Raw genomic sequence first — 14,847 nt, forward strand, 5'->3', positions numbered from 1 at the left:
CAGTCAGCTTGTCACTTCCTTAAGAGAGTCCTCCTCTGATTTCCCAGCACAGGTAAACCTTCCTCATTATACACTCCTACGTTCCTTACCACAATCGTAACTAACTGTGAAATAGCTTTCGTGTCTGCTATTTCCATCAGATTGTAAGCTGTAGATGTCAGAGACGCTACAAACCTTATGCACTGTAATATTTTCAGTGCCTGACGCATTATAAACGCCTGCGTGAAAACATGAACGCACATTTCATGAATGACTATTTCATAAAACTTTCAGAGAAACAAACCATTACAGTATTATTTACACCCAGGGCTTAACTCTCCTTCCCGTCCTGCCCTGAATGAACACAGGAAGTGCTCTCTGGGTCACGTGATCCACGTGAAACATACACGTTCTATAAAATAACTCCAACTTTCATAAAAGGAAGCCCCCCAAACCAAGCGTTAGGCAACAAAAACAGCACTTGCTCCCAAACAGAATCCAAGCAACTTAAATGACTGGGTATAATAGGAAAATCCAAAATATTTGTTTGGTTTAACGTTGTCTTGTTTGTGCATACTAGCCTGGACAGTCACATCATTCTTTTAAGTTTTAGGTTATTTTGAAGATTGTATCCAGTCGGGTAAAAAGTGCAAACAAGCGGTCTCATAGCTATGAATTGTCTGCACGTTGAAACCTTTTAGTACACGATTATCACCCAAGTTAATGTGGTCTCCTTTCCCCGAAGGCCCCAGCGACCGCGCAGATACGTCCGTGACTTGTTTCTGTGCCCTTTCAGTCTCGAATTACCCTGCTGAGTCAGATAACTGGAGAACAAATTAGCACCAACTGCAGAGGAAATTTTTCTGATACAAAAATCTGAACTTAAAACCCCGCAAGCCCTGAATATCCTCTGTCAGAGTGCTAACGGTTCACCAGATTTGCATTGAAGAGTCTAAAGTTTCACGCTCTCACTCATGTTTCCTCCACAATCCTTGTCTTACCGAGAGTAGGGACAGGACTCCGTTGGTTTGTCAGTTTTTTGACCGGGATAAGTCATTATTCGGTTAAAAGAAAGGGGAGGGGGAAATCTAACTGTACTGTGGAACAGCTTCCAAACCCACGGATACTTCTGCATTGTTCCTCCCATGTCTTGGCTTGTTTTATCTCCCTATATCCAGTTTGACAAATGACAGTATGAACACAGGTTATGTTTTGAGGGTATAGGTCACACACACACACACACACACGTAACTCACAGCAGGAGGAGATCTACTGGGATGTAATCAAGTCTTTCTCTGGAGTGACTGACCTGCATGCTTTTAAATGATCAGACCCATCATGGTAGGTGGCGGGAGGCTTCTGAAGGAATCCTGCATCCTCCACAGGCTTGCCACCTGCTTTGACTGCCAGCATTTCAGGGCTGGAACCTGTCTCTGAAAACATTCTCTGGAGCGTTTCATTTTGCCCAAGCCTGTGCAAGAGTTCAGGATCCCTGTGGTGGTACCTGCCTCTGCTTTCCTCATGCTTCCTTGAGGGTCTCTTAATGTCAGAGGACCGTCTTGGCAGGGAAACACTGCATCCCTGGTACGACGTGCCTCTTCCTCTGTGGAGATTTAAAGAGCAGCTCTCACACTCGGTCAGCTCCGGGCGCTTTTTACCTTCGGACCCCCAATGTACTGGATGGCTTGCGTTAGGAGCGGAAGACTCATCCAAGTTTCCACTTGGTTTCTTATTTCTCCTTCTCCGAGACAGGCGGAACTTCACTTGGGCTCTTCTTTTTGCCTGAATCCAGTGACTCTGGTCGGTGGAAGATGAATCTGAAGACTCTGTGTCAGTCCCACTCCATCGGGGGCTGGGGATTTGGAGGTGAAAATCCTTTCTTCTCCCCTTCGCTTGCTCTTCTGTGTGCTCGTACCTCAGAGCAGCCCTCCTCCTCCTCCTAGGCCTCTGTTTTACTGATTTCTTACCAGACTCCTTCCTAGCAGGGCTCAGCACCACGACAGGGGTGCTTTGCTCAAATGAGCCTTCTGACATGTCATGTAAGATGGCAGATCTAGACAGAGCAGCAGGCGAAGGATGGAGAATGGGAATGGAGAGGAAAGCCATGAGAAAACAGAGAGAGAGAGAGAGAAAGACAGTGAGTGATGAAAAAAATGATAGCATGGACCCAAAGTTGGTAAATAAAGATCAAATGAGGGAAATGCACTAAGGGAGAAAAATTAGGCTGGTCTAAATTATCCACGGACAATGTAAAGCAGAGGCAAGCGTCCCACAGTCTCAGCAAACACAGCAGGAGCACAAAGCCCTGGTCTAACAACACCCCGAACGGGATCATTTGCTGGGCACTTACCTGCAGATGTCCTGAGTGGATGGACAGACAGACAGCCTTGACTGGCTCCTGGGAGCTGTCCCTGGGGTCGGGCTGCTCGCCTGGAGAAACAAGTTAGACAATTTGGCATCTTGGTTAAGGTAATACATGGTCGATATCTTGCTTTTCCCCCACATATTTAAAACATTACAACAAATGTGGCTGCCGGTCATGTTGCTTGTGAGGCAGCTCACAGGATATAGGAAGTCGGGGGGCCGGGTTTGCAAAAGTAAAACTGATTTGAGGAACTTGGAACAGCTGAGATGCTGTACCACTTTGCTGTTTCTTCATTTGTGAGACAGGAAGATGATTCCAGAAGTTTCTATTCTATTTACTGTAAACTTTGGAGGGGGATGGCTCAGTTCGCCTTGGGAACAAACAGGCAAGCCTTGAAGAGCCTATGATAGAAAGGACACAATGTCTACTATGTGACAAGGATGATAATAATCCGGGAAGCGTAAATAATCAAATAGCCCTTAGACTGCGAGATACTGTCCGGGGTTAACGCTGTCCCTTTAAGGCCCCATGAGATGATATATTTGAAAACACTTCATAATATTTAAAAGCCTGCAGTGATTATTATTATTTCATCATTGACACTAATAAAATCTAGCCATTGCAACATTATTGAACCTTCGTATCTTTTAAACTAAGATAAGAGAGCCTGAAATTATGCAGATTGTTGGCACAAATCTGAGTCCGTTTCATGAAACTCCTACCTTTGAAACACAACATTTTCTTCACTATTTTGACTTATTTAACTGTTGTATTTAGTGCAGACAATAATGACAAATCAAAAGCTAGACTGTATTGAGAATTTACTGTGCATAAGGCACGGTGCTGTGGTTTATCTACTGTCCCTTTAATCCTTACAATAATCTCACAAAACAGAAATAGTAATAACTAACAGTTTTGAGGGAATATTATGTGCCAATCACTGTTCTAAGTAATTTTCATATGTTCATTCATTAATATTCACAGGAAACACATGTGGCACATACTAGAATTATTTCCATGTTACAGATAAGGAAACTGAGAAATTGGTGCTTCTCCTTGCTAGTAGGTGGTAGAGCAGGGCTTTGGGTTAGAAATCCTGCTCCTCTATCTGCTCTCATTCCCACCTAGAAAGGCACCCCTCTGCTTTACATAGAGGTAACTGAGGGAGTCCCAGGTCCAGAATTAGGCCATTCTGACTGCACAGATGAAATTGCCACCAAGAAAATAATAGTAAAGGTAGAAAGATTAACCCCAAATTTCAAAGTAGTTCTAAAAATCTCCATATTAATGATATATACATAGAAATCAACTACAAGAAAAAACTGCAAAAAAATTTTTAAAAACACCTAAACATGTGGAGGCTATACAATATGCCACTAAACATTACCAAGGTGTCACTGAAGAAATCAGAGAGGAAATAAAAAATACCTGGAGACAAATGAATATGGAAACACAATCATCCAAAATCTCTGGGACTCAGCAAAAGCAGTTCTAAGAGGAAAGTTTATAGCAATACAAGCCTACCTCGGGAAACAAGAAAAATCTCAAGTAAACAATTTATCCTTACACCTAAAGGAACCAGGTAAAGAAGAACAAACAAAAGCCAAAGTTAGTAGAAGGAAAGATATAATAAAGATCAGAGCAGAAATAAACAAACTAGAGACTAAAAAGAAAAAATTAGAAAAGATCAATGAAACTAACAGCTGGTTCCTTGGAAAGATAAGCATAATTGATAAACCTTTAGCCAGACTCATCAAGAAAAAAAGAGAGAGGGCCCAAATCAATAAAATCAGAAATGGAAAAGGTGAATTACAACCAACCCCACAAAAATACAGAAGAGCATAAGAGACTACTATGAACAACTATATGCCATTAAAATGGACAACCTAGAAGAAATGGGCAAATTCTTAGAAATGTACAGTCTCCCAAGACTGAACCAGGAAGAAATAGAAAATATGAACAGACCGATTACCAGTAATGAAATTGAATGTGTAGTTAAAAAACTCCCAACAGACAAAAGCCCAGGATCAGATGGCTTCACAGATGAATTCTACCAAACATTTAGAGAAGAGCTAATATCTATCCTTCTCAAACTATTCCAGAGAAATTGCAGGGGAGGGAACACTTCCAAACTCTTTCCATGAGGTCAGCCTCACCCCCATACCTAAACCAGACAAAGATATCACACAAAAAAGAAAATTCAGGCCAATATCACTGATGAGCACAGATGCAAAAATCCTCAGCAACAATACTAGCAAACTGAATCCAACAGCACATTAAAAGAATCATACACTATGATCAAGTGGGATTTGCCCCACAGAGGCAAGGATTGTTCAATATCTGCAAATCAATCAATGTGATACACCACATTAAAAAATTGAAGAATAAAAACCATATGATCATATCAATAGATGCAGAAAAGCTTTTGACAAAATTCAACATCCATTTATGACAAAAACTCTCCAGAAAATGGGCATAAATGGGAATATACCTCGACATAATGAAGGCCATATATGACAAAGCCATAGCTAACGTCACACTCAGTGGTGAAAAGCTGAAAGCATTTCCTCTAACATCAGGACCAAGACAAGGACGTCCACTCTTGTTATGTTTATTTAATATAGTTTTGGAAGTCCTAGCTTCTGCAATCAGAGAAATAAATAATAAAAGGAATCCAAATTGAAAAGGAAGAAGTAATACTGTCACTGTTTGCAGATGACATGATAACATACATAGAAAATCCTAAAGACAACACCAGAAAACTAATAGAGCTAATCAATGAATTCAGTAAAGTTTCAGGATACAAAATTAATATACAGCAATCTGTTGCATTTCTATATTAATAATGAACTATCAGAAGGAGAAATTAAGGAAACAATCCCATTTACCATCACCTTGAAAAGAATAAAAACTGGAATAAAACTACCTAGGAATAAAGCTACCTAGGGATGTAAAAGACCTGCACTTGGAAAACGGTAAGACACTGATGAAAGAAATTGAGGATGACACAAACAGATGAAAGATATACCACGTTCATGTACTGGAAGAATTAATATTGTTAAGATGACCATACTACCCAAGGCAATCTACAGATTCAGTGCAACCCCTATCAAAATACCAAGGGTATTTTTCACAGAACAGGAACAAATAACTTTAAAATGTGTGTGGAAAGGCCCCCTATAGCCAATAGTATCTTCAGAAAGAAGAACAGAGCTGGAGGAATTAGGTTTCCTGACTTCAGACTATACTACAAAGCCACAGTAATCAAAAACTGTATGGTACTGGTACAAAAACAGAAAAATAGATCAATGGAATAGAACAGAGAGTCCAGAAATAAACCCATGCACTTATAATCAATTAACCTATGACAAAAGAGTCAAGAATATACAGTGGAGAAAAGACATTCTCTTTAATAAGTGGTACTGGGAAAACTGGACAGCTACACACAAAGAATGAAATTAGAACATTTCCTCACACCATATACAAAAAAAAAAAACCTAACTAACTAAAAAAAAAAAAAACCCCAAACCCTCAAAATGGATTAAAGGCCCAAACGTAAGACATAAACCATAAAACTCCTAGAGGAAAACATAGACAGAACACTCTTTGACATAAATTGTAACAGTATGTTTTTTTTGATGTGTCTCCTAAAGCAAAGGAAAGAAAAGCAAAAATAAACAAATGGGACCTAATTAAACTTAAAAGCTCTTGCAGAGCAAAGGAAACCATAAGCAAACAAAAAGACAACCTACTGAATGGGAGAAAATATTTGCAAATGATATGACAGATAAGGGGTTGATATTAAACATATAAACAGCTCATGCAACTCAACATCAAAAAACAAACAACCTGATTATAAAAATGGACAGAGGACCTGAATAGACATTTTTCTAAAGAGGACATGCAGATTGCCAACAGACACATGAAAAGCTGCTCAACATCACTAATCATCAGGGAAATGCAAATCAAAACCGCAATGGTATATCACCTCACACAAAGCAAGATTACTATCATCAAAAAGAAAACAAAGGCAAGTTTTGGAAAGGATGTGAAGAAAAGGGAACACTCCTACACATTGAAGCCACTGTGGAAAACTGTATGGAGTTTTCTCAAAACACTAAAAATAGAATTACCACAATGACCTAGCAATTCCACTCTTGGGCATACATCTGAAAAAAACAAAAACAGTAATTCGAAAAGATACATGCACCCCAGTGTTCACAGCAGCGTTATTTACAATTGCCAAGATATGGAAGCAACCTAAGTGTCCATCAACAGATGAATGGATAAAGAAGATAATATTCAATGGAATATTAGTCATAAAAAAAGAAAATTTGCCATTTGCAAAAACATGGACTTGGAGATTATTATGCTAAGTGAAATAAGTCAGACAGAAAAAGATAAATACTGTATGATATCACTTCTATGTAGAATCTGAAAAATAAAACAAACTGGTGAATATAACAAAAAAGAGACTCAGATATAGAAAACAAACCAGTGGTTACCAGTGGGGAGAGGGAACAGGCGAGGGACAAGATAGGGGCAGGGGATTAATAGGTACAAAGTACTATGTATAAAGTAAGTAAGCTACAGGGATATATTCCACAATGCAGGGAATACCGCCAATATTTTATATAACTATAAATGGAGTGTAACTTTTAAAAATTGTGAATCACTATGTTGTACACCTGTAACTTACATAATATTGTACATCAAATATATTTCAATTTACAAAAAGCTAAAAAAAGAAAAGAAAAAGGTAAATGCAGTTGGGATTTACCCATGCAGATGGGTAAATGCAGAGGATTTTTCCTCTGTGGGATCCAGAGGAAAAGAAACAAATTCTAACACAAAAGGTTAGGAAAACTTCAAGAGGAGGTATGGAAGGCTGGATAATACACCCCTTCACCCCAGCCAACATGTCAACTTCTTAATCCTTGGAATCTGTGAGCCTGTACCCTTACATGACAAAAGGGACTTTGCAGAGGTGATTAAATTAAAGACCTTGAGATGGGGAGACGGTCCTGCATTATCCAGGTGGGCCAGGTGTAATCAGGAGGATGCTTCTAAGAGGGAGGCAATAGAGTTAGGGTCCGAGAGAGAAGATGTAAGGATGGAGCAGAGGTTGGAGAGAGGGGAGATGCTACACTTCTGCCTTTGAAGATAGAGGGAGGGGGCTCTGAGTGAAGGAATGCAGTCAGCCTCTAGAAGCTGGAAAAGGCTAGAAAGTGAGCTCTCCCTAGAGGGTCCAGAAAAAATGCAGTCTTGCTGATATCTGGATTGTAGCCCAGTGAGACCCATGTTTGACTTCTGACCTCTAGAACTATAAGATGATACATTTGTGTTGTTTTGTTTTTTCTTTGCAGTACGCGGGCCTCTCACCGCTGTGGCCTCTCCCGTTGCGGAGCACAGGCTCCGGACGCACAGGCTCAGCGGCCACGGCTCACGGGCCCAGCCGCTCCGCGGTATGTGGGATCCTCCCGGACCGGGGCACGAACCCGCGTCCCCTGCATCGGCAAGCGGACTCTCAACCGCTGCGCCGCCGGGGAAGCCCGTTTGTGTTGTTTTAAGACAAGTTTGTGGTAATTTGTTATAGCGGTCACAGGAAACTAATATAGGAGGTAACATTTTAGCTAAGCTTAAAAGGAAAGAAGGAGTTATTAAAGAAGAGATTAAAAATATTCTAGGCAGAGGAAGCAGTGTCCTGACAGGGAAGGATGGAATCCTCAATGTGTTCTAACAAACTGATCTACATCTGTGCACTTCTTTTTTAAAAATTTATTTTACTGAAGTATAGTTGACTTATAATGTTGTGTTAATTTCTGCTGCACAACAAAGTGATTCAGATATACATATATATTCTTTTTAATGTTCTTTTCCATTATGATTTACTGCAGGGTATGGAATATAGTTCCCTGTGCTATACGGTAGGACCTTGTTGTTTATCCATCCTCTATATAATAGTTTGCATCTGCTAATCCCAAACTCTGAATCCTTCCCTCCTTCACCCCCCACCCCTTGTCAACCACAGGTCTGTTCTCGATATCTGAGTCTGTTTCTGTTTCATAGATAAGTTCATTTGTGTCATATTTGAGATTCCACATATATGTGATATTATATGGTATTTGTCTTTCTCTTTCTGACCTCACTTAGTATGATAATCTCTAGGTCCACCCATGTTGCTGCAAATGGCATTATTTCATTCTTTTTTGTGGCTGAGTAATATTCCATTGTGTATATGTACCACATCTGCTTGATCCAGTCATCTGTCGATGGACATTTAGGTTGTTTCCATGTCTTGGCTACCGTGAATAGTGCTGCTGTGAACATAGGGATGCATGTATCTTTTAGAATTAGCATTTTGCCTGGATATATGCCCAGGAGTGGGATTGCTGGATCATACAGTAACTCTATTTTTAGATTTTGAGGAACTTCCATACTGTTTTCCCTAGTGGCTGCACCAATTTACATTCTTACCAACAGCGCAGGAGGGCTCCCTTTTCTCCACACCCTCTCCAGCATTTGTTATTTGTAACATCTGCACCCTTCTGACTTTTAACTTTCTGAGTCTTTTCTGTCAACCCATGAACACTGTGTATTTTTAAAGTCTTTGAACATCATCTTTGGACACCAGTCCGTGTTCGATTATCTCCTTCAATATTTGTATTAAAATTCACTTATTTCAAGTTATCTAATTTAGATCAACTTCATATCTACCCATCAAAAGCATAGCCAGTTTTTGTAAAAGCAGAAGCATTTCTGCTGACACGGTCAGCATTGAGTTTCGTTAGATCGTGTACCGTTTATTCCACGTACACACACTGAGGTTCACAGGAAGCTGTGCATACAGCAGGCACTGAATAAAGGCCACATGTGTGAAGTCTGCTCCTCATTCTGTTTTTTTTTTTTTTTGTTTTTTTTTTTTTTTTTTTTTTTTTTGCGGTATGCGGGCCTCTCACTGTTGTGGCCTCTCCCGTTGCGGAGCACAGGCTCCGGACGCGCAGGCGCAGCGGCCATGGCTCACGGGCTTAGTTGCTCCGCGGCATGTGGGATCTTCCCGGACCAGGGCACGAACCCGTGTCTCCTGCATCGGCAGGCGGATTCTCAACCACTGCGCCACCAGGGAAGCCCCTCCTCATTCTGTTTTTAAAAAAGCAATGCACCAAGTGCAAAACAGACAGCTAGTGGGCAGCAGCCGCATAGCCCAGGGAGATCAGCTCGGTGCTTTGTGACCACCTAGAGGGGTGGGATAGGGAGGGTGGGAGGGAGACCCAAGAGGGAGGAGATATGGGGATATATGTATACGTATAGCTGATTCACTTTGTTATACAGCAGAAACTAACACACCATTGTAAAGCAATTATACTCCAATAAAGGTGTTAAAAAGAAAAAAGCAATGCAGCCCCCAAATGACCTTCAGTGACTGAGGATGTGACTGTGATTGTGAACCACAATATAAGCATCATAATGGACGTCCATGGCTACTTAACGGTGTGTTAAAACCAATTCCATGAAGTTGCACAGGCAAAGGTGCCGCAATAGACATCATCACGGTAAGACAAATTTTATAACCTCACAGGTCTGGGCAAATGCATGTGCTGCAACGGGAAGTTGATTTATCAATTAATAATGACACAGAACATTTACAAACGTGCAGCTTTCCTTTGGAGAGAGTTCTGATCCACCGTGACACTGAATCAACTAACATTTATATCTATAACCCTGAAGGATTTTGAAGGGAACTGAAACTGTTCCTTGCTGCCGCTCAAGAGTCTTCAAATAGCTCACATCCGGTGTTCGTCTACACATAGTGGGCGGGCAGTGGGGCTACTGCTGGAGCAGATGCTGTCAGTGCCTCCCTGGACCTTCGCCCCACGCTGAGTTCACTTGCCTGTGGACTGGTCCCCACTTGATTTCTCTGCCTGGGTCTTTCCCGGTACCACGTGCGCTTGCGGGGCTGCACACAGGCACAGCCTGGGAGTGTGGGAATAAGTTAACCCCCTGGGGACAGTTCTTGGATTGGAGTCACTGGATAAGTGCCCTGGCTTATTGCATCTTCCCAAGGGGAGAGCTGAGAGGCGGCTCCCAAGAGTTTCTCAAAAGGTCCTGAGCTGGATCAGGGCCCGTTTGTTCACAGGTCACCAACACACTCTCTATTGGCATTTCCCCTTTCTCTGTCTTGCTTTTTTCATGCCTTGTGTGCTTCCCAGAAAAACTACCTGCACCTGACAAAGACGGCTTCTAAACTGACTGGAATCTATTTGACCAGCTGATGGATATGAAATTCATCTCAGCTTGCGTCACCTTTGATTCATTTGCTCAGCAGACATGAATGAAGATCAATCGTGTAACCGACACAATGCTGAGCTCTGGGAATAAAGAAATGGATGGCATCCTGACAGGGCTTCTTGTTTAGTGGCGAAGAGGTGCAAGTGAACAGGCAAGTTTAATGCAGTCTAGGGTATCCTGATAGTATAGCAGTGGGAGTTCTGATGAAGGAAGGGCACCTCATGGAGGGTGGAGCAGAGACGTAAAGGAAGTGTCCCAGAGAAGAGGAAACCTCACCTCGAAAGTGTGGTGAGGGTCATGTGGGTGAGGACCCTCCAGACGGGGAGAAGGGTGTGTCAGAGCAGAGCGAGGAGACCACGGCTTGTTATGGGAACCACAGAGAGTTTGGTAATGGCTGGAGCCAAGGTGGTGAGGGAGATAGGAAGTGATACAAAGTCGGGAGAAAGAAGTAGATGGAGGTTTTATATGCCACATCGACATGCGTTGGTTGTGTCCTCAAATAAACGGAAAGTCACTGAGAGAATCAGCAGCAAATGGAGATGATTAAATTTGTGCACTAGAAAGCTCACTTTGGCGGCTGAGCATTGGAAGGTCCAGAGCTGACTATAAATAGGGAGAAGAATTAGGATTTGTTATATCCAGGATACAGCGGGGAAGGGGGAAAGGAAACGTTTCAGCAATACCACCCCAGCTGGTTGTTTTATTTTTAAATATGATAAAAATTATTTGAAAGATCAGCTGAAAAAAGTAACATGGGGAAACATCTAGGAAAATTCTTTCACAAGAGCTAAGTGAAATCAGAGTACTTTTACCAAACAGCAAACATAGTGTGAAGCTTCAGAAATAAGAATATGTGGGTGGCAAAGACACATCATTAAAACGAAATGTATTTATCTATATACCTCTCTTTCTAGACCTTAGTACATAATAAAGTTGCATTTCAACTTTTCGGTGGGAAAAGGCTAGGTTATTAAATAAATAGCATGGGCAAAAATGACCACAGTCATTTAAAACTTGATCCCTTCCTTACCATTTACACTAAAGTTTATGTGAATGAAAGACTTAAATGTAGTAAAATAAACAATAAAAGTATGAGAAGGAAACATAACTGCTATGATATAATACTGTGGAAGGGAATATCTCTCTTAGGATGCTATGGAACAAAAAATTCATACAGGAAAAGACAGATAATCATAATAATTTAAAAAATTAAAACTTCTAATTTATAAAAAGGAAGCACGTATACCTACACACCAATACTACCCCAGACAAAAGAAAGTCAAAGCCATAAATCATGCCACATTTCATAACATATATGAAAGCCAAATAGCTAATTTTCCTAGTATTCAGAGCTCTTTTACAGATCAAGAAAAATCAAATCGATTGTTCTTCGAGGCAAAGGGGTAAAACAGGTAGGTGACAGAGAAGGAATTCCACATTTGCAGAAGAAATTCCAAAAGCCTTGTGTAAAAAGATGCTCGATCTCAATGAGCAAAGAAATGCTGATTCCGCTAACAATGGTGTTTACTTTCACTTATAAGATCAGCACATTCAAAAAAAACTGATAAGACCCAGTGCACCCGAGGGGAGGGGACCAAGCTTCGCTCTGCACTGTTGAACCAATCATAAATTTGCATGACTAACTTGGAGGGCAATTTGGTAAACTATTAAAATAGAAATTGTCTATGTTACTCAAGTCAGAAATCTTACTCAATTTTGTTAAAATACTTGCACAACTGGCCAAAGTTATGTTCATTACAACAAGAAACTGGAAACAACACACACGTTATTTAAAATGAAATACATAAGCCATTAAAAGAATGAGACGCACACACATACAAACCCCCACACACACATCTGAAGGATACATTTTTAAGTGAAAAGCTAAGTTTCAAAATTTTATATAGTGTGATCTCAGTTGGGTAAATAACACTTTCATGATGTATGTTATCATATGACTAGGACACACTCGGAGGAGGGTACATCCAGCCACCAACAGTGATTATCTTTGTAAGGAAGGATTATAACAAATCTTTATTCTGTATTCTATCTTTAGAATAAATATTCTAAATATTTAGAATATTTAGAATATTCAAATCTTTATTCTATCTTTATTCTTCAGGTTAAATATATCTATAATATTTAAAATCTTTAATTTTAATAAAGTGAAAAGAACTTTTAAATCATATTAATGATGATGTGATAAATGACAACTGTTAAAATCAAGAATCAAGATTTGTGGGTGTTTTCCTCCAATATTTAAGTGATAAAGTCATTGCTTATTTAGCCTTTTTGAGCTCCACTTTGCGCCTTCAATTAAACGTAGTGAACACAACATCTACGTAAAAGGATTGTTAGGAGGAGAGTATGAAATCGTTGATCAGATAACTACTCTTTGCGTGTCTAAGAGTTATAACAGGACACTGATGTTGAAACATTAGAATTTTTTTCTCTCTACAAATAACTCAATGATATCCCCGCTTTCAGAAAGAAGACGCGCAACAGTCGTAATTCAATGGTTCTCAATCCTGGCTAAAATTTAGAACCACCAGGGAAGTCTTAAGAAAAAATACCTCTTCCTGTGCCCGATTCCAGAATCTCTGAGGAATGGGGATCCGGGCGTAGGACCTGAGCATCAGTGCTCCTAAAGCTGTGACTCCATGTATATCCAAAGTTAAAACTTAGGTCAAAGGGGACACTAGTCTACCTTAAATTTCCTATTAGACTTTCCCCTCTGAGACTCCAAGGGTAATATTCTTGAAATCCTGATTTTTTTTTTTTTTTTTTGTAGTACACAGGCCTCTCACTGTTGTGGCCTCTCCCATTGCGGAGCAACAGGCTCCGGACGCGCAGGCGCAGCGGCCATGGCTCACGGGCCCAGCCGCTCCGCGGCACGTGGGATCCTCCCGGACCGGGGCACGAACCCGCGTCCCCTGCATCGGCAGGCGGATTCTCAACCACTGCGCCACCAGGGAAGCCCCCTGATTTTTTTTTTGAGAGAGAGTGAAAATATTTTCTGAATTTCCAAATCAGATTTATATATCTAGAAGAGATCTTGGACTTTGGCCATAACTTTACTACAACCTACGGTGTAGGGCGATAAGGGGAAGGACTTAAAGGAAATTTACAGCTCGCAGGAATAGGAATCACGCTCTGCTTACCACCACTCGTGCCGAAGGGCAGGACAGAAGACCAGGGATGGCATTCCAGTGTGTCTCCCTCCCCATTTATCCGCCAACAGCACAATCTGGGGAGAGGCGTGAGGACACGGCAGGGGGCGTGGCCGGCTCGCCAGGACAGGAAAACCTAGAGCGTGACGCCCTTCCCTTCCCCGGAAAAACTTGTCTTTCAGAACAGCTTCCGGGTGGCCACGGGTGGTGCCTAGCCTGGCACCTGCTCCGGAGGCGGAGTGAGTGCGGACGGCCTGAGCAGCTCCTCTAGCTCCGCCCTGGTGTGAGCCAAGCATGCAGAGGCCTTGTGCGTCTGCGAGTGTGTGAGACGGCCAGCCTGGGGGGGCGGGGTAAGCAAGGGTCACCAGGGTTAAAGGTAACGTGACGTCACCCCGGAAGGCACAGAAAAGTCTACCCAGGCAAGAGGCCTGGCGAGGGTGGTGAAAACCCAGACTGGCTGGAGGGTCAGAGCCTTGCTCGACTGTAAGACGGAGCTGGTCACCAGCTCCAGGGGCCAGGGGTTGGTGCTTTAGCCACAGGGCTGGTAAACACCTGTAGGATAAAGGTCTAAATAGAAACCCCTGCCCCAGTCTATTCCGAAAACTGAAGGGAAAAGAGGAGAAAAAGTCGGAATGGGATTAAGCTCTGAATGGGTAGAGACTGAGGTCTTTTTTTGAAAAATATCCAACATCTCCCATATCAGAGGTAAGAGGGCTTTTAAGAGGAAGATAGGGGGACTGGAGTTACTTTCAGAGTCACACGTTTTGTTTCCCTATCTTGTGCAAAAATTTACCACACTACACGCTGAGGGCCATGTGGGCTCCCGAAGAAACCGGGTAGCACATGTCCGCACCATTGGCTGAGGACAAAACCTGGATAGGAGAAGGTAATCTGCTGCAGCTGAGTCTATAATCCTGTGAATTAAACCCGGTGCCTAAAAGAGGAAGCAGGCCAGACATAAAGCGTAGAAAAGAGCAGGGTGGCAACTCGTCTCCTCTTGGGACACCAAGTCTTGGGAGGCAGCGAACATCTTTTCCAAAGGGG

The 14,847-nt window shown here is 41.8% G+C and overlaps 1 protein-coding gene across 4 annotated transcripts in view; it reads right to left on the minus strand.

The window, feature by feature from the left end:
* Positions 1–14,847, minus strand: part of MARCHF1 (membrane associated ring-CH-type finger 1) — an 820,299-nt gene that overhangs the window by 87,308 nt on the left and 718,144 nt on the right. For 3 of the 4 annotated variants that reach the window (XM_067035463.1, XM_067035461.1, XM_067035462.1), the window contains exon 5: positions 2,330–2,409. In XM_067035463.1, the coding sequence (XP_066891564.1) occupies positions 2,330–2,409 (80 nt within the window). Of the gene's footprint in view, positions 1–1,288; positions 2,033–2,329; positions 2,410–14,847 lie in introns of all 4 variants that reach the window. The other variant, XM_059066453.2, reaches the window with a different exon arrangement.

This window comes from Kogia breviceps, chromosome 6 (assembly GCF_026419965.1).
Source record: "Kogia breviceps isolate mKogBre1 chromosome 6, mKogBre1 haplotype 1, whole genome shotgun sequence".
NCBI classification, from domain to species: domain Eukaryota; kingdom Metazoa; phylum Chordata; class Mammalia; order Artiodactyla; family Physeteridae; genus Kogia; species Kogia breviceps.